Genomic DNA, 20,013 nt, shown 5'->3' with positions numbered 1-20,013 from the left:
TCCTTAATGTTTTTGTCAGTACATAGCTATTTAGAGAAGCATTATTTACTTTTTCTTGGTTCTTTTAATTGAAAATGATTGCTCTAATGTGCTTTTATTAAGTCCCTTTTCTCATGAAAGTATTTGTTGGCTGCATTTCTGTTTAATCCTTCCTAAACTGGTGTAAATTATCTTTTTCAGACAATACAAGAAGTGCAGCCTGATGTAGTTGTGGTGGAACTATGCCAGTATAGAGTTTCCATGTTAAAAATGGATGAAAAGACATTACTAAAAGAAGCCAAAGAAATAAATCTGGAAAAACTTCAACAAGCTATAAAGCAGGTATTATTACAGAATCACAGAATCAACCAGGTTGGAAAAGACCTCAGAGATCATCAATTCCAACCTATTACCCAATACCTGACACCTCATGATAACTTAACCATGGTTCCAAGTGACATATCCAATCTTTTTTTTTTAACACCTCCAGGGAGGGTGACTCTGCCACCTCCCTGGGCAGCACATTCCAATGGCCAATTATTCTTTCTGTGAAGAACTTTCTCCTCACCTCATGCATAAACTTCCTCTGGTGCAGCTTGAGACTGTGTCCTCTTGTTCTTCCACTGGTTGCCTGGGGAGAAGAGACCAACCCCCAGCTGTCTACAACCTCCTTTCAGGTAGTTGTAGAGAGCAATAAGGTCTCCCTTGAGCCTCCTCTTCTCCAGGCTAAACAACACCAGCCCCCTCAACCTCTCCTCATAGGGCTTGTGCTTAAGGCCTCTCACCAGCCTTGTTGCCCTTCTCTGGACATATTCAAGTGTCTCAATGTCCTTCTTAAATTGTGGGGCCCAGAACTGGACACAGTACTCAAGGTGTGGCCTAACCAGTGTTGAGTATGGAGGCAGAATGACTTCCCTTCTCCTGCTGGCCACACTATTTCTGATACAGGCCAGGATGCCCTTGGCCTTCTTGGCCACCTGGGTACACTTCTGGCTCATGTTCAGCTGGCTGTCAACCAGTATCCCCTGAGTTCCTTTCTGCCTGGCTGCTCTCTAGCCAATCTGACCCCAGCCTGTAGCACTGCATGGGGTTGTTGTGGCCAAAGTGCAGAACCCAGCACTTGGGCTTGTTGAATGTCATCATGTTTGACTCTGCCCATCTGCCCAGGCAGTCAGGGTCCCTCTGCAGAGCTGGCTGACCCTCTAACAGATCAACACCTGCCCCCAGCTTGGTGTCATTTGCAAACTTATTAATGGTGGACTCTATCTCCTCATCCAGAACATCAGTAAAGATACTAAACGGGATTGGGCCCAGCTGGAAGTGGCACCATTCACCACCACTCTGGGCATGGCCATCCAGCCAGTATTCCCACAGTGAGAATGCAAAAGTTTCTGTTAAGAGCAGTTTGTCAAGTTGCAACCAAAACCAGTGTTCCTACTGGCTGAGAGCATAATACTGTTCATCTAGGAGGCAATACCATTACACTGGCAAACTTTATTTCAGCTGAAGTATTGAGTGCTTCTGTTCCACAACAATATTGCTTTGGCAGTTGTTGGCCTTGGCAGGAATCCTCCTGGACTTAGCACTTATGCTATTTGCAAGACACAAATTGTCATTGTAATGCTTTGCTAAGATATTATTACTAGTGAAATCTGTATCACAACTATATATGGAGCGCTTAATTTTTCTCTAGTCTGTCATGATCTGTTTAGCTGCAGTGTTCCTTCATCATCCCAGTGTGTTGCCCTTTTTTAAAAATCTCATACACTTTTTTGGAGTAGTTCTAATTGACAGCAGGCCTTGAGGGAGGATTTTGAAAGCTTTGGGCTGAAAAGCATGGGATTTGATTAAAATTATAACTACTCTGGCAGTTTAGATGTGTGGGGTGTGTTCTCCTGTATTTTTTTCAGCTTTGTCAGGTTAGTTTGCCTTTAAAGAAGCTAGACACAGTGAAACAGCACAAAGCTGACTTTAAAATGGCAGGGCATTTGGTCAGAATGACAGTATATGGTCAATTATAAGAACAGTTTCCAATGTGCAGCTGAATGGACAGATTAATAGGTTGTTATTTTGGTTGTGTGGCAATTATATACTGGAATTGGTTTATTGATGCAATTGAGGGAATTTCTAGGGTCGCACCCCTCATAAAAATGTGATCTGCATCCATGCATAAGTGCAGTGACTAGGGGCTAGTCTACTTGTGTGTTTGTGCACATAATGTGTGAGTGCAGGCTTTCTGACTCAATGTTAGGCAATAATGTGTTTCCTCTTTTCTTTACTTATGTCCTGTCAAATGAAATAACATTGCGAAACATTTGCATACTTCATGAATTGCTGCATCCGTCTCTTAGATACAATGACTAGTTCTGATGCGTGTCGCTGAAAGGATGTATGCTCACAGCAGCCAGAGCAGCACAGCTGGGGATTTTCTGACCTATTCAACAAGCACAGAAGCCTGGGTTGGGTTTTTTTTTTTGTTGTTGATGTTTTTTGGGGCACTTTCGTATCAGAGCTAAATGAAACAAATTTTCTTGTTTTTCTCCATTAAGAGGAAAATAACAGATTGGGGGGTTATCTGTAGCATAAATTCATGTTGATAGCTTTGTAATTAGCACTTCCTACCAGGGCTTGAAGTGATCTTACATGCAGACAGTAGGAAACAACTGTGTTGACTCCAAAGCCAGAGAATATTGCAAAGATCCTGCCTATTGTTACAGCTCAATTTCAGTCTCCTTTGTCACCAGGGACAATGCAAATAGTAAAATGTGGGTGTTACACCTTTTTCTCAGTATGTAGTCTCAGATGGGGGGGGGGAGGGGGAACAAAACTGACCAACCAACCGAAAAACCCTGAACTTAAACCCAAATGAAGAACCAAACACCAACAAAAAAAAAACAGCCAAGCAACAACAACGAAGAACACCATAAAAAAACACCACCACCAAAAAAACCCACAACCCAAACACATAACAAACCTCCCAGCCTTTCCCTTTTGATTCAGTAGCATTTCACTGCTCTGAACTGAAGTTGGATCCCAAGGAGAATGTTAGTATGAAACTGTGACGTGCTTGCAAGGGGTGGTGGTATTCACAACTTACCAATGAAATGTTGTAGGTTAGAAACAACCTTCCTCCAGCCCCTCCTTATATTTCAAAACAGTTGTTTGCAGAGAACTACCTTTTTGCTTTCCATTAAACAAAGTGACATTGCAGACTAGTACCTGGATCAAATGCAGGCTGCTTGAACAGCTGACTTAAACCAAACTAGTAAGATAGGTTTTATCTTGTATTCTCTCCTGGCTTCCTGTTTCCACTGTCCCTTCTGTATCCCTACCATTACTGTGCAGCAATCTGAACAAGGCTTGCTGTTTTAGCATTTCTCTCAGCTTTTCTGTATATCACAAGCTTCCCAGCCCTTTGGTCATCTTTGTGGCCCTTCTGTGGAACCTAGAAAGCAATTTCTTCCTATTTGTGCATTGCTTTATATTTATGGCTGTTGCATCTAAACTATGAAATAATTGCCAACCACTTGGGATTTATTACTCTTTCATAGTCCGCCTGCCTTCATCTGACATTGAATAATTTGGTATTGACAATAATCTTTTTTACTGTTCTGTTCACCTAATTTTTGTACATTTTGCCCTTTTACACCCCAACATTATCTGTGTGGCTGGTTGTTTCTGAGTGCTTCTACATATGGCTACTTGTAACCTTTTACTCCTTGCTGCTGGGCAAATACGGCGCTGGCGCTGAGTCCCATGCAAGTTAAGAGCACAAATGCCTTGGACACTCTGTTAGCCAGCAGGATGAATCTGTCAGCATGTGAAAATGCAGCTTCAAATACATCAGTCCTGAAGAGGAGATCAGCCAGCAAATAACCTGTGGTAACTTCAGACAGTGATATTAACTCAAGGTACCCTGTGTAACCTCATCTCCAATTGCTTAAAGGTGGTGCTATAGCAGGAAATGCACCTCGGGTGAGGGAATGGGGGGGAATGCCTCTTGGTAGTGGTATGGACTGGTGCCAAATTGAGAGGTGATGCATCACCAAAGTACAGAATACAGTTGGGGACTAGTAACTCAGTTGTAAAAATAACTGGTTGAGGACAGTCAGAGCTGGACAGAAGGAATAGCTGTGAATGTGTTTCTTTGAGATGTTGCTTTCATTTTTAGTGTAAAAGCATGGGGAAGGGAAATTTTTGCATAAATACATGTATAAGAATTATTTTCTTTTTAAAGTTGAAGAGTCTTGATTTTAAGCCTTTGTTCAGAAAGTAATGGACTATGTGAGGAGAGGCCTTCAGTCTCTGTGGGAGTGAGTCATATTCAGGACTGTGAGGCTTTTCTAAGGTTTTATGTGCTGAAGTCATGCAAGCAATTTATTGTGCAACACCAGATTCTCTCTTTCTGTGTCTGTTAACCTAACCAGTGCCAAGCCTAGTGTTGCCCAGAATTCTGGAAGTGTGTTTAAGATTAGACCACTACCTACTTCCCTTTCAGTATCCTTGCAACGTAGCATTCACTGCACATTCAATGGATTATACTTCCCTAGTCCCATTTTTTTGTAATCAGAGCAAGAAAAGTTAAATTCATAGTGTGAGCTGTTTTACCATTCAGTTGTTTAGACCCTTTCTTTGACCAAACGGAGTAAGTATTCTGAGGTAGGTCTATCTGTCCTCCTTTGTTTTCTTAACTCTGCCATACATCTTTGTGAAAAGGGAGGCTACTCTGGCCACGCACTGAAGCGAAGATACGAAGATACATCACAATACAAAAGGAAATACAAGAGGTAGCCTTGGTGCTGCTTCTTTACTATCATAATTAATGTGCCTTTTTTTTTTTTTCATGAGTGTGAACAGTATTCTTCTGAGAAATTCACACAGCATGTTGATGTTTTTCTTTTGTTTGTTTATTTCCCTCTTCTGCCAGAATGGAGTCATGTCTGGATTGATGCAAATGCTGCTTCTGAAGGTTTCTGCTCACATCACAGAACAGCTGGGTATGGCCCCAGGAGGAGAATTCAGGGAGGCTTTCAAAGAGGTGTGAACTTGAAATGTTTTTTCTGAGGTCAGATTGCTACCCTTTTGTTCCCAGAGTCAAACTAAATAAAACCATTTGTTACTGACTACAAAGGAGCACTCTGGCCATAGTTCTGCCTATGATCTTCAGTTTCAAAATATACTTGAAAGTGTAGAGATTTGTACCCCTAACTGGCATGAAAGCAACTCCAAAAAGGCTTCAAATGATAAAAGGTTTTCCTGATACTGATTTCATTTGATGACTAATTTATTTTGTTCCTGTAAAAGAATTGCTTTTGAATTCTGCATATGGATTGTGGTCCCACTGTTGGTGCTGTCAGGGTTTCAGGCTGTGAAAACCATCTATAAAGCATTAATGACACTTAACACATTCCTCTAGAAAGATTATTTGGGGAAGTGAAATTTCTTACTGGTCTGTTAATCCTCTCTGGTCTTTTGATGTTCCCTTTTGTACTACTTAGAGCTGTGATACTGGGAAGAAAATAATGGCTGAACTTCAGCTGTGTATCACAGTTACTATTTGGGTTTGGGGTTTTTTTTTGCTTTTGGGTTGGGTTTTTTGTTTGGTTGGTTGGTTTGGTTTGGGTTTTGGTTTGGTTTGGTGTATTTTTTTGTCTGGGAATACCAAAACACTGTTTTCACTGTATGTGTCCATCTTGCAGAATGTATCTTGATATCTTTATGTAAATTAGGTAAGGAAATATGAGATAACAGAGCTGTTGATGTATTTATCCTTAACAAAAAGAGAACTATTTCAAGGCTTATTTTCCTGAGCACTCCAGACCAGAGGGGAAATTCTGAAGTGTTTTCCATTTTGAGGAGGAAAGAAAAGTAGATATCTGTATATTACCTCTGTCCTGTTCTACAGTGGTTGTTTTGAAATCTTTTAACATACAGGTGTGCAGAGGGAATAATTTTCTAGAAATTATGTGCTGTGCTAAAATTTGTCAGTCTGAGCCTACAGTGAAGACTCACCTTGTACTGTCATATGGTACCTGGTATCAGTTTGTGTTTCGTACGTTCCTCCTGGAATATATTTCACCTTGACAAACTGGTAGGCAATTCATCCTGACAAATTTTATGTTAAAGCAATACAAGCAAGCACTCCTTTCATTCAAACCCAGGAAGGTGTTGAGCAACGTAAGGAAAAAGCTCCTACACCTACTTAGGTAAAAGTAATCTGAAGTGGATGGCATTGCAATTTAATGTTTTTACTGTAATACCTACTACTTCTTGCAGCTGATGAAGTATTTTGTAAATTGTATTTACAGCAAAGACAACTGGGGTTTTTTTATGTTGAAGTATGGTGCTGCTTACTCTTTTTCAGGATACCTTGTGTAACATTAAAGCATCCTCTTAATGAGGATGTACTGTGTTGCGGTATGAAATGCTGAACTGACTAGTGATTTGTATTTTCTCCTTCAGGCCAGTAAGGTACCTTTCTGTAAATTCCATCTTGGAGACCGACCCATCCCTGTTACATTTAAAAGAGCAATTGCTGCACTTTCTTTCTGGCAAAAAGTCAAGCTTGCCTGGGGCCTTTGCTTCTTATCTGACCCAATCAGGTATGAATAAGCATCCCATATGTTTATCAGGGTGAATTGTTCAGTCCTCCTGTCCAGCCTGATGCAGTGAAACTTTGAAGTATTTTTTACTAGCCTGATACCAGCATGAAACTACATGCAGGCTTTTGAGGGGCACTGGAGGATCTATTTTTCTGCATTCTTTTATCCATCCTAAGAACATTGCAGTTTTCAACTGCAATGTTAAGGTAATTACAGTATATGTACACTAGCTTTCCACTGAAGCTTGGACACAAAATCTCAGTTGTTGTCATACAATTGACTTTTATTATTTTTTTTAAATAGCATGAGAGTGGGGGTTGAAAAGGAAAGGTGGTTTTGATTGGAAGTTGTTGGGAAGAGTGAAATACTGTGCACCAAACTATCAGCATGAGATTCTGTACAAAATGGCATGATTCAGTATCAAATTTGTGTCAGTCTGATAGCTTTTCTATCTTTTGTTGTAAGGAGCAATGCATTTCTTATTTTGGACATCCCTGTTGCCATTTGTAGCATCCTTTCGATCTTGAAAACCAAAGAAAGCATGTTTGGCATCATTCTTCAGTAGACAGTAATGCAAAACCAGATGCTTATATGGTTCTATAGATACAAACAAATGATTAACAGCACCTACAAAAAATTAAAAAGCTAATTACATTTACTTCTGCAGTTTTTATTTACTTCCTGCCAGTTTCCTATTCTTCTCTTCAGGGAACTGATTTATAACTTTGACTTCCCTGCTGAAGACCTGTGATTGACACTAGGAACCTGCATAACTCTTTCCATCTCCTCAAACTGCGCCTTATGGTGTGCTTTTTTTGTCCCTTAAATAGAGCCTCTCTGTGTTCAGATCTGCTGTCTCAGGAGTGCTCTGTGTTGCCTCTTCTAAGGTTATTAATATACACTGAAAATGGAGCACTGTGATAACATATATTTTCTTTGAAGCCCTAGTGCTTTTCCTCTGACTTGTCAGCTTTCAGACTGGGAAGGGTGAAAATCCGGTTGGACTGCCTAAAGGCAGGTGACCTCTCTTCTTCCTCTTACTGTAGAGGCATTGTTAGGTATCTAGTTTTTCAGGTTTATGGAGGTTGTTTTGCTTTTGGAGAGAAGAACTGTGGGAGAAGTGTAGAGTAGGTTGCTGAATATATATAATACTGAACTGTTTTTATTCATTGGTTTGTATTGGGCTTTAAAAGCATAACAAATACTGAGAAAGCTCTCCTTTCTTTCAGTAAAGATGATGTGGAGAAATGCAAACAGAAGGATTTACTGGAGCAGATGATGGCAGAAATGATTGGAGAATTCCCTGATCTTCATCGAACGATTGTCTCAGAACGAGACATTTACTTGACCTACATGCTGAAGCAAGCAGCAAAGCAGATTGAACTACCTCGAGCTTCTGAAAGTAATTGTTTTAAAGCATATATAACCAGCAAGGTGTTCTTTGTATACTAATCCAAATTTCAGTTCTTCTCAGGAAATGTGGGATTTTCTGTTCTTGTGTGCCACATGTAACATAAAATCACAGTGCTTAAAAAATTAGGGGTACTTCTGTTGCAACCACCTGGATCAGTAGACTCCAAATTACAACTTCTTTTTCATTGTGCTATTTAAAACTGGAAAATACTAATTACTTTTGATAAAGGAAGGCATCTAGGATTACAGTAGAGCATGGGACAGTCTAGGTTTATGTCATGTGTCTCCCACGAGGTTATCTTGCCAGATTTATTGTTCCTGAGCAGCTAGTGATGATGCATTTCTTGCTAAATACATTACTTCTAATTTCAAAGTTTTTCATATTGTGTCTAATATAAATTGAGCTGCTAGGAACCCTCATGTCACAATGATAATGGAACATGTGACTCTGCATGTTTCAGCAAGGCATAGGCATATAGAATGATTGTTTTCTATGGCCTTTGGAAGTATTTTTCTGCCAAATATGGTCTGCATGCCCTCCCTCTACACACTTTAGCTATCTTAAGATACTGTTTGCAGTCAGAGACTGGCACTGTCTTGTGACTGACTGAAAAAATGGCGAGGGGCTTACACTTATTTCTTTCCTCTGACTTGCCTAATAATATATTTGTGGCCTTCATAAAGTTTGTCCAAACACACAGTATTTCCTGTAAGTGCAGTTGATATGGCTGAAAGAGACACAGATGCATTCATTTACTTGGTCCAAAGTGCAGGCTGAAAATTTAGTTTTATTGTTGGTCCCGGACGGGTTATGAGCCAGAAAAGGTATCTACTGCTTTAACTCTACCTTCTTAAAAGCTCAGTGTCTGGGTCACTGTTTTAGTGAATGCCTTTGAAATTGAAGGCATTATGAAGGACTTAAAATAGAAGTTGGAATCAAAAAAAGACAAGACCATGAGGGACTACCTGACTGCTAGTCATGTGTCTCAGTATCTTATTTAAGAAGAGACAATACCAAGGAGTTTTGTTTAGACGCTGTGCAGTTTATATACATATCATCTGTTGTACTGTTCATTCATGCTTGTGAGAGGCAAAGCGAAAAAGGGGGGAAATGACAAATAATATACTTAAGGTTTATAAGCAAAATATAAAACCCCACAGTTCAAAGGAGCAGAAATAGGGCATCACCATTGTCCAATCATTTCCTGTTGTAGGGACATTGTAAGGGGAAATTTCTGAATATTATTTTTAGGACTGAAATACACTTCTGGTCTGATGTATTCTTAAACTAGGTCTGATTTATTGTTAGCCTTGGACTGTTTGCTTGGGTGAATTTCTCCAAACAGCTGGCAGATGAAGTGTTCACATTCAGTTTTTCATTCTATCTTTACTCCATACAAAACATTCTGAGAGAAGGATAAAAATTTCTTCCAGGACTAAGATTCAGGCAGGGCTTTAAACCCTACTGGTGTCACCTCTGAATCCTGCCCAGCAGCAGACAGGAACATACAGATGAAGGTGAATGTGATGTGCTGTGGACAGCCCATTCTGCTGTGGTGCTGTGCTCTGCCACTGTTGTAACTGAAGCTCTGATTTAGAGCAACCGTAGAACAGACTGAGAAAAGTCAAGTCCAAAGAAACATTTTTGAGAAGATGTGTAATAGTTGTAGTGTTTTCAATACAGTTTTGTTCCATTTTAGGGGGAGCTGTTTTATTTTTTTCTTTTTACTTACTCCTGGGACAGTCAAGTGTGGATATTTAAAGCAAGACAATGGAACTTGCTCACATTTTATATTTATGTAGTATATTTAAGTGTAATTTTCCCCATGTAGGAAAGCAGCCTAATTACTACTATTTAAATTTTTCTGTGAATTACTTTTATTGTCATGTGATGACATATTTTTACTGGGGGAAAGAGAATCCCAAAACTTTCAGGAACAACATTTTAAATTCCACTGTGGTGTTGAGTTTGGATGGTAGATGGGAGCTAGCAGATGTTGCACAGTGTCTGGCTAGCTGCTATACAGAAATAGTGCTGCTTTTGCTGTTACTTGCTGAGGCCATGTCTGTAACAGTAAATCTAACAGAAGCAGTTGTGATTTCAAGTGCTATTCTCCAGTTGTTCATTCTGCTTGTTAACTCAGGTCTTGTCACAGTTCGTATATGTACTGACTGCCACCATCCTAAGTGGTGGAGATAGCTCTGTTCAGAAGATAGCAAAGACCATGGCTGTTCCTAATATGCAGTGCAGAAACATGGCTCACAGAGAAGGAATGAATTTCATTTAGGTTGCGTCTGCTGAGCTTCTTACCCTGAGGCTGAATTATGAGCCCCAGTCAGGTCTGTGTCCTGAAACAAGTGTTTCCAAAAATCTGGAAACCTTGCTGATTTGGTTTTTTTAATTATTTTTTTCAGACTTTCAGCATGAGATGTCATAGGTGAGATGAGTATTAATTTCTAGTATGTAACAGAGTTTTAATGTCTAGTAGTAAGAGTCTTTACCTCTTGGAAATTGCATTTTTGTAATCTTGTACATCACCTATTTATTTGTAGCTTGAAATCAGTTCCTTTCCTGATGTGTTTACTTCACTCCATCTCTTTTTCAGCTGAACCTAGAAAATACATCCCAGCTGTTGTAGTTGGTGTTGTTGGGATGGGTCATGTACCTGGAATTGAAAAGAACTGGAACTCTGACTTAAACATCCAGGAAATAATGAGGTAAACATTGTTCATGTAACAGCCTCTATTGCTAAAAGACAACAATAATTGACAAATTGATAAAAGACAGCTTGAAGAAGCATCATTGCTGTCATATTTGCCCTGTCAGCTCACTGATTTGCTGTGCTTGCAGATTGTACTTACAGCAAAGGAAAAGAAAATATCAAAGCAAAAAAGTAAATAGTTGGCTATCGAAGGAAGTAGAGATGAGAAGATGCCCTTGTCTAGAAAGAAAATTCACTGATCCACACTTAAGGCTTTTAAAACAGTAATTCAAATAAGGGCTACAGAAGATGGTAAAAACAAAACCAGGCTTCCAGTGTAGCTGGGGTAAATATAAACTGGTGCAAAGCGTGTGTTGTCAGGACACTGCTGTTTCTGGCAAGCTTATTATCATGGTTGCTCAGTCTGTACATATACAAGTAATATCACATTTTAGTGTGCATATGGGCTGATATAAGATATGTACTTGGTGAACTTTTGCTCCAAAGTACCTATTAAAATAGATGCATGTGCTTTGTAAAGGAAGGAATTAAAGAACCAAAATGTTCAGATTGTGTATCCTGTACAGCCACAAAGGTCAGGACTTTAGAAATGTAGGAGGGTTTGTAGCATCAGCTGGTAGGACTGGTCTATGGTGGTTTAGGCTGATAGAGCTTTTCAAATATTGGCAATCTACCTTAACATACTGATTTACTGTGTGTAAGCATCTCACCCATCTCTTCAGAAACTCTGAAAAACAAAAGAGACTGTGCCCCAATGAAACAGTGTATGTAGGCATCTAAAATATTATTTAGAGAGGCTTCTGGTGTCTGCATCCAAGAATGCAAAGTACAGAAGCCCTGCCTAGCCCTTTAAAAGTCTGTTTCAAAGCTAAGGCTCACCTGGAGTCACAAACCAGATCTTTGTATTTCTCTGCATCCTCACAAGTAATGCATGAAATGAGGTTGTGCAAATCCATATCTGTGTGGGTAATTTTGGTTACATCATGGACATTACAGAACTGAATAGCCAAAAGCCTGATTGCATGTCCTCCAAGCTTTCATAGAGGGCATTTTTCATCAAAGTTTAAACTCTGACTTGATTGTCTTTACCATGCCAATGCCATAGCTAGATGGAATGGTTGCCAGTATCTTCTGTAAGACATGAATCTTGCTTTATCTTGACTTTCCAAAATAGTATAAACTAAATGATGTTCGTAAGGTTACTATATTTGCGACTGATTTCTTGTTGCACTTTTACCCCTCATGCTACTGCTCTGCAGCTGCTGCCTTTTTTTTTTGGAGGTATTTAGTTAGGTTTTACAAGTTGTAAAGTGATCTTTCCTCAGACTTCCCTTTTTTAAGTTTGTGCATGTAACTTAAGTCTCAGCAGACTTTAGTGTCTGCTTGCAATTGTTATGAACTGATTTTTTTAATTGCACTAAGGGATGGAAATTGAGAAACAATAGACAGAAAAACACATAAGGTGTAAGGGGATGACTTTATTCCATGGTTTATTCAGTGTATATTCTTTAAAAAAACCCTCTTCTTTATGTTCCCTTAATAAGCAAAACCTTTGCCCTAGTTTGAGTGCTTGGATCTAAACTTAGTCTGGTTTGTACTTATCTCAGCACGCCTAACCTGATTTGAGTGTTTTTGCCACCACGTTTTTGCACTGCTGTGTGAACTAAATGAGAAGTTGTGGCTTCCTTGAGAAGATGTGCAGAGACCCTGTGAGAGGACTATTTTAGTTGCAGTGTAGGCATGCTGTGGGTGCAGGCCAAATGAGGTGCTGCAGAGTCTGTTAGTGAAGGTGCAGGGCTACATGTTCATGTGGCTGTGCTTTCAAAGACAGTTTTAATTTGAGGTGATATTAACAGTTTTCTTCATATGCTAATTGAGTAAGGTTACTTTAAGGCAGGCATTCTGCCTGTTGTCCTCTGCCCTGCTGCTTCCAGGAAGCTAGTGCAGACTTACACATTGCTCTGTGAAGGTCTCAAAGCCAGCAAAACCTACCAGAGTGGAGACAGCTTCATGCAAAGCCTCTGATTGGTCTGCACTGTCATCTGTGGAGATTCAGAGGCTCTCACACTGCAGAGACTTACCCTCAACATGCTTATGCTGGGAGCTGCAGTTAGGCTAGTAAGCCTGGCATCCCCAGGGTACTTGCTGAAACACCCCCCCCAAATCTGTGCAAGGGCCAGCCCGGCTCCAGACTTAGCCCTTCTGGATGTACAAACTTGATCAGGTCCTGATGTGTTTCCCTCCACCACCTTGAATGACAGCAGAGTGACTGTATAGGTGTTGGTCTTAGGCTGTGTCCTATGTTTCTTCTGTCTCTACAGCAGTTTAGGATAGCAGAGCCTTTCAAATAGCAAGCGCACTTTGCAGAAAGTGATGTGCAACAGTAACATGATAAACAGGTTGACAAAGTGTTAACTTCTAGTGTTCATCCAGAAGTCTTGAGTGTGATGGGAAAGTCACAGTCCGTAGCCATTAAGAGTGGCATTGTGCATAAGTGAAAGAGTCTTTATTATTTTTTACATTTTTGGTTTTATTATTTCATTTGGTTGCAGCCCTTAAGCGTGAAAGTGTGCTTTGTTCATGCCACATCTGTTAACTGCATGTTTCCTGCACTCTAAGGGGTAAGGGGAGTAAAGTTCCATGTTTGGATTGGAAGATGCCTGTTCTTTCCAGCTGTGTGGATGTTAACATTACTTTTATATCTTTTGCTTCAGTGTGCCTCCTCCCTCAGCTTCAAGTAAGATTTTCAAATTTGCCATAAAAGCAACAGTTTTTGGACTGATGGGATATGGCTGCTACCGAATAGGTCAAAGGACAGTTCAGTTTATCCTCTCAATGCCAGCAGCACAGAGCTATCTTCAGAAGCTGACAGAAATAAGATCTCAACATTGAACATCGAGTGGAGGCACTGTGAAGAAAGTGGCTGAAAAAGAGTGATAGAGGCAACAAGTGAGAACTGGAATGAAAGAAGGGTGAGATGAGAGTTCTAGACACAGAGATGATTGATGCTGAGCAACACTAAATCACTGTATGATAAAAGACTTGATACTAAAGTTACACCAGCTATGTTCTAATGAGTAAGTTTGATTCCTGATGTGTTGCATGAAACCATGTGATTCCAGATTGAGGTAAAAGAAATGTACACAAATATATTATATATGCATACTGTATATATAATATACATATAACTGGTGATGTAGTACAGACAGCTTAAAGAGTGTTAAGTTCACGACTTCTTTTCCAGAGGAATAGAACAATAGGAAGTAACCTAATTGGCTGCATCTACTCCAAAGTTCAGGGAAATTTGTCTTGAGTGATTCTTTGCTGTTTTGTTCCATAGGTATAATAATACCTAGAGGTCATTTCTGGTGCCAGACACTTTTACATATAATTTAGAAGGACGTCTTCTCAACGTGTGTTTTTATACTGAAAACATTTAGGCTTTTTTTAAACTTGAGCTTTCAAAAAAATTTAAGAATTGTACAGGCTGTCGTACGTACACTGCTCAAATTTTTTTTACAAGCCTTACTGAAGAACAGGAACGTTGCCTTTAGATTGCATCCCTTGTTACCACCACCAGTTGAACCGTCTTTCTCCTGCATAGAGAAGGCATAGCCACGCCATCAGAATGCAGTGTGGTTTGTCAGATGTTTACAGGACAGTCTGTTCCTTTAGATTAGCTTATTTAAACTGTATTATTTAGCCAAATCCTGCTGGATTCAGTATTGTAAATTTAAGAGACTAGAACTACTGTACAATTTGCTTTTGTTTCTCAGACCATTCATTATTAGGGCGAAGTCTGGAATTAAGAGTACCTGCCCCTCATTTTTCATACACAAAAATACCTTATTTATCAATGTAATTTCTCAGTGAATTAATACTTTAACCTATTTAATAGAAAAGACGTGTTCAATTTTGTTTTTCAAACTAGCTGTATCATTTTATTTGGATTTCCTGCTATCTATACACAGAACTATGGGTACTTCAGACTGCTGTGATTTTTCTTTCTTAATTATCCAGGACAGCCATCCATCATCAATCTGGTTTTTTTTCCTTTTTTGTTGTTTATGTTTCTTTAATCCTAGGTTCATATTTAATAGGAATTTTTGGTGCCCTTTATAGAGGATTGTCAATGATTGTAAAGCGCCCTCTGCAATCAGCTAGTCCCCGTTCAACAACACAGAGAACTGTAATTGTCATATCAGAGTTTTATCTTGGTGTATTTGCTTCTCAGGCTGATGTACAGTTGCTCATCACTTTGAAGTGAAGGTTTTGTCTGTATTAATTTCTTTTGGGAATGAAAGACAGGAACCAGTGTGTGAGGCAGGAGGAAAAAGAGGTGATGTTGTGTTTTGTATTTGTTGTTTTGGTTTAATAAAACCAACAAACTGCTTTTAGTAGGGTGCATTTCCAAAGCCTTGCACTGGAAATCACCCTACTTGGTCTTCTGTTTGCTGGAAGTATGTACATGTATCTTCTGTGCCGTATTTTCTTTTCCAAGCTTTTTAAAGGAAGTTAAGGGTCTAATGCTCCTTTCTGTGACGGTATTGAATTTGCTGGGAGCTGGTCTGGCCATGCAACCTGTTGCTTTCTGCCTTGCACTTTGAAAATGTTGTGAGTCCCCATGCAGAAAATTGTGTAACTGCATATTTTGTCTTTAAACCTGTCAAACCTAACCCGATCCTGCATAGCTTTTAAGATGGTGCTAGGTGATTTTCAGGGTCTGGTCTTTGCAGTTGTGCGGGAAGTAAAACCTTAGAAACTAAAAGGGCAGCGGTTCACACATCTCGGACACAAAGTGTAAATGATAACACAGCATACAACGGAGGCAGGTCCTTTTATTTTCCATCTGTCAGTGCTTAAGAAACCACCAGCCATCTCTGGCAAGAGGAAAAGCAGCATTTGTAAACAATTTGTAGAAGACTAGTGACTGCTTGAATTTTGATTCCTGATGGATATCTTTTTTCTTTTCTTCTTTTTTTTCTTTTGAGGTTTCATGTGTTTACAAATAAGCGATCCTATTTGAATAATCCTATTGTATTGTATGCACATTTTTAAAAGATGAAAGCAAAAGCTTAAGCTCATTCTGCTCCTGGCTTTACTGACCTACCAAAATACTGTTAGGTGTTGGGGGGTTTTCTAGAATTTTTAGGTGGTAGAATTCGATATGTTGATGTTTTGCTTTAAGTTATCTACAGATTTTTAAGGTATCTGCAGATATTTTTAAAGCTCTGTAGATCTTTGATATCTGTGCTCAGGTAATTTTACACAAATGAAATCAAATCTAAGGTAAATTTTAGATATGAGCCTTAAATTTGGGTGGGACTAATGCTAAATGATTGTCATGGAGCATTCTTGCAGACTTAATATTTTATGCTTTTAGGCAGAAGTGATTGCCATGTAAGTTGTCCGTTCGTTATTCAATTATGATCTTCAGTTGATACCTTAAGTCTATTGTTTCACTCTTTTTTCTGTTTTTTCTACAAAGCATATCAGCAGATTCTTCAAGGAGCCTGTTTGTGGACAGAATTTGCAATTTCTCTTCCCCCTGTTGCAAACTGGCAGGTCCATATGCACGGGCTGTTTACTCAGTGGCACTGGAAAGGCCGATGAATTTGCAGAACTAACAGTCCTATGAATCCATACACGAATGCTCAATGTTGTATATTCAATGTCTTTTACTGTTTATGTAGCATAATCAGTGTTTCAGGTCTATTCTTTTCTGTCTCAGTCGGTCCTTTCAGTGTTAACAGCATCCTGTAAAGTTTAAATACATTGAATTGTCCCAGCCCTGCCTCAACCTTACAAAGCCATATTGTATTTTTTTGGTGACATGTACATCTGTTTTATGCATTTGTACATGTGATGTAAATTTGAAGTATTTTTTAACAACGTGTGCCTTTAAAGTGATTTAAACAACTTTATGTTCTATGATATAAAAAATAAAATATTTTAACCACCGTTTCTGTTGAAAGCATGTATTTTTACTGAGAACAAATACTGGTTAGCTAGATCTAGTATAGTGGAATTTCACTATGTAACACATTTTTTCTAAGAATGTCAGTTGTAGTCAATACCTCCTGCTGCAGGGGCTTTGAGTGTAATGCTGAGGTATGGAAACCAGTTTCTCCACCTACCATTTCTAATCATTCAAGGGAGGAGAGGATGAGTTTCCCTGCCCTACTGCACATGCAGGGAGACTGACTTCTCAACAGGAGTACCTAAACCTGAAGTCCACATTAGGCATGGTGAGTGGACTTTTGTTGTTGCTTTTCTTTTAATGTCTCTCCAGTGCTTAGTCCTGCAAGGAGCTGAAGGCCTTAGTCCCAGTCCAGCAAAGTGCTCATACACAAGTCCAGCATCAAGCACAGTCACTTGTGCTTACAGTGCTGCCCTTTAGAGGAGAATTTAAAAGCCTTTCAAGTGAAAATGTGTTGGATTAGTGGCAAAGAGAGTTTAATTTTTCAAATTGAGCCAGGTAAATCAATATACCCATTACTTTTGGGGAAAAAAGCTATTAATAAAAGGGATCTGTATTCATACCAAAAGTAAGTACATACAAATAATATACCAGCTAAACAGTCTGCTGATTGGACCACTGATTGACAAAGTGTACATACTTTTTGATTGTACAAGAGTGAAGCAAAGTGCAGTCCTATTTCCTTTGATGAGGCAAAGTTCTCTTTGGCTGCACATGGAGCTGCAATTACAAAGTGCTGGGTAAGCCATTTAAGTGGAAGAAAAGTATTTGGAAAACTGTAGTCAAATACTGTCCATGGGACTGGCAGATGACATGCTGCAAGGCAATGAGCAGTCAGGCAGCCTCAGTTTGCCCACCCGCACAGACAGAAGGCAGCTGCCTCCTTTCAGAGTGTATTCTTCACCAGCATTCCATGCATACTGCTGGCCTAAGTCACGTTTCTGATGTCTTTTCTATACTGAATAAAAAATATTTTTGAGGTGGATTAATACTACCTGGTTTTCCACTGAAAGCTTTGTCTTGTGTGTATTGTTAAACATCTGAAAGGCACTGAGAAGTGTATGAAGTTACCTCAAAGTGCCAAGCAGTAGTGGGAACTGCAGGTAGAAAGGAAACAACACACTGTCACTTGTGTAGCTCTAAGATATTCATGTACATATTTTCCTGTTTCTTTCTAAAATGGAAATAAACTTTAATTTTAGACTTGTATTTTCAGACTGATTTTTATTGCAAGACTTGGAATTTTTAAAGTATTTGCAGAACAGTCTTTTCCAGCCCTGACTGATAGGACTTCAGTGAGCCCTTTCAGTTGGCTGTGGAAATGTGCATGGAAGACATCACCCACAGGCTGCAAGTGGTTCTAATGATACAAAGCTGAAGTCCATCTACCGAGCATTCAAGTGAAAAAATGGAACCACTGCATATCTCCACAGCAGCAGATCTTTTGTGTCTGTCTGTGTGGCTATTCAGCAGGCCCCAGCTAAAGAGGCTGGGTGGGAAGTTGTCTAATTATGCTCTCCCATGCCACTTGTCTTCTATGTGCTGCAGTCCTACCAAACCTCCCCCAGAGTACAGCTTTCTGTACTCTGGGGGAGGTGGCAGCAGGAAAGATAGGGATAGCCTTACTCTCACTCCCTGTAGTGAAAAGGGTGGAAACAGGGTCATGTGTGCTCTTCTTCTATTGCAAGATCTTGCTCTTGGATTCTGCCACCGGACTCTCTCTCCCTCTTAGGTACCTCTGGTTCTGTGTCTGTAGCTCTTCTGGGGGTGGCCGTGGTGCAACATGAGGAAACACTCCCTTTTGCTTGTTTGGTCTTTTCATATCCGTTCATTTAGTACTGTACAGGAAAGCTCTAGTGGTGTTCATTTGAGCAGGGAAAAGATGTATGCTGCCACTTTCACACTTGCTTCATACAAGCTAGTTGTTGCTGCTGTGTTGTCAGACTTAAAAAAAGATGACCCCACTCTGTTACACTTTTTTCAGTTGTTTCCTCCCAGCTAAGTGACATACTTTCAGTGTAGAATATCCCTGCTTTTGGCTACAGAGATTATTTAATTATTCTGCCCAGTTTGTGAGGGTGACTTTTGGTATGAGCATGGTGGTTATTAGCGCATCATGTGTCTGCAGTGACTGAGCTATGTACCTGCCATCATCAGGGCCAGCAGAAGAATGTGTCTATTCCTGGACCTGTGTGTGGCCAAGGTTGGCAGGACTACTCAGTACTTTATCTTGCAGTTTGTGCAGCAGGTTTCCAGGTTTGACCACCTGCCAGTGAGCACCTTCACCTCCTTGCATCTCCATCCCTGCTTCCATCCCCATATTGTTTCATGCCTCATGATTATAGCTGAAGTTCTTTGGAGCCAAGCCCTGGCACCAAGTTGATTTAACTAGAAAATATAATAGTAATAATTTAGTGCCATCTACTGACTGCAGATGGTTTACCTGGTATGTCTGGTTTTAAGTGGACGTGTCTACCAGACCCTGAGGCAATTCTTCACAATTCCCATGGTGTGAACCACAGCTCTGTGCCTGTGCTGAGGTGTGGCTCCCCTCCTAGGACCAGTAACCCAAGACATAATTAAGGCACATTGTAAAGCACAGCTACAATGTTATGAGCTCTTGATCTCAGATCTACTCAGTGACTGTTTTGTAAGTCCCAAGGTGCAGGTTCATGCCCAACACTTTGATATACAGCCTGAGATGTAACAATGAGCCCAGTGGCTTATCTCTGGCCTTGCCTTCCAGTCTTCTAGGTTTTCAGTCAGCATGTTGGTGTTGCTACTGGCCCTCAGCATCCACAACACCAGCAGCAGAATCGCTGTGGTCATCTTCAGTGGACTTCCTTCAGCATCAGGCCCACCTTTTTACCACCTCCTCTCTTCCATCCATATAAGCAACCTGCTGCTGATTATGTCCTCCCCATGAGTCTTGGTTTTGCTATAGCTCTACTTAACTGTGGTATTTCTGATGCCAGTTACCCAGGCAGACACAGTTTTACATGATGTTACTACTAGGGCTACCCACCGTGGGCAGCCTGGCTCAACACAAATTCCCCATGGCTGTCCTGTTGGGTTTAAGTTACAGAGAATTGGAATTGCCTCCTGTGATTATTGCTGCAACTATTCCTTGTTAGCTTTGATCCCTGTGCAAGATGGCCAAGCACTAGCAGGACCTTATCTGGCAGTTTACATACCAGACAGTAGCAGCAGAGGCACTTGCTTGTCACCCTTCTGCCACCACTGCTGTGTGCTCCAGCAGGACCTCTTGCTCACAAGCCACCCCAATCCCCTCCAAGGACATTCAAACCGTTCTTGA

General features: G+C 40.1%; 1 protein-coding gene across 5 annotated transcripts in view; it reads left to right on the top strand.

Moving 5' to 3' along the window:
- The window catches only part of TRABD (TraB domain containing), a 35,779-nt gene extending 17,873 nt beyond the window's left edge, over positions 1-17,906 (top strand). For 4 of the 5 annotated variants that reach the window (XM_068165900.1, XM_068165918.1, XM_068165909.1 and 1 more), the window contains 6 exons: positions 181-321; positions 4,907-5,017; positions 6,442-6,581; positions 7,811-7,983; positions 10,601-10,712; positions 13,432-17,906. In XM_068165900.1, the coding sequence (XP_068022001.1) occupies positions 181-321; positions 4,907-5,017; positions 6,442-6,581; positions 7,811-7,983; positions 10,601-10,712; positions 13,432-13,609 (855 nt within the window). In that variant the 3' untranslated portion in view covers positions 13,610-17,906. The remainder of the gene's footprint in view (positions 1-180; positions 322-4,906; positions 5,018-6,441; positions 6,582-7,810; positions 7,984-10,600; positions 10,713-13,431) is intronic. The other variant, XM_068165936.1, reaches the window with a different exon arrangement.
- The last annotated feature ends 2,107 nt before the right edge of the window (positions 17,907-20,013 follow it).

Source organism: Melanerpes formicivorus, unplaced genomic scaffold (genome assembly GCF_026170545.1).
Source record: "Melanerpes formicivorus ecotype bairdi unplaced genomic scaffold, bMelFor1.0.p_v2 SCAF_3, whole genome shotgun sequence".
In the NCBI taxonomy this organism is placed as follows: Eukaryota; Metazoa; Chordata; class Aves; order Piciformes; family Picidae; genus Melanerpes; species Melanerpes formicivorus.
Note: the sequence above shows the minus strand (reverse complement) of the source record. Positions and strands in the feature narration are given on the sequence as shown.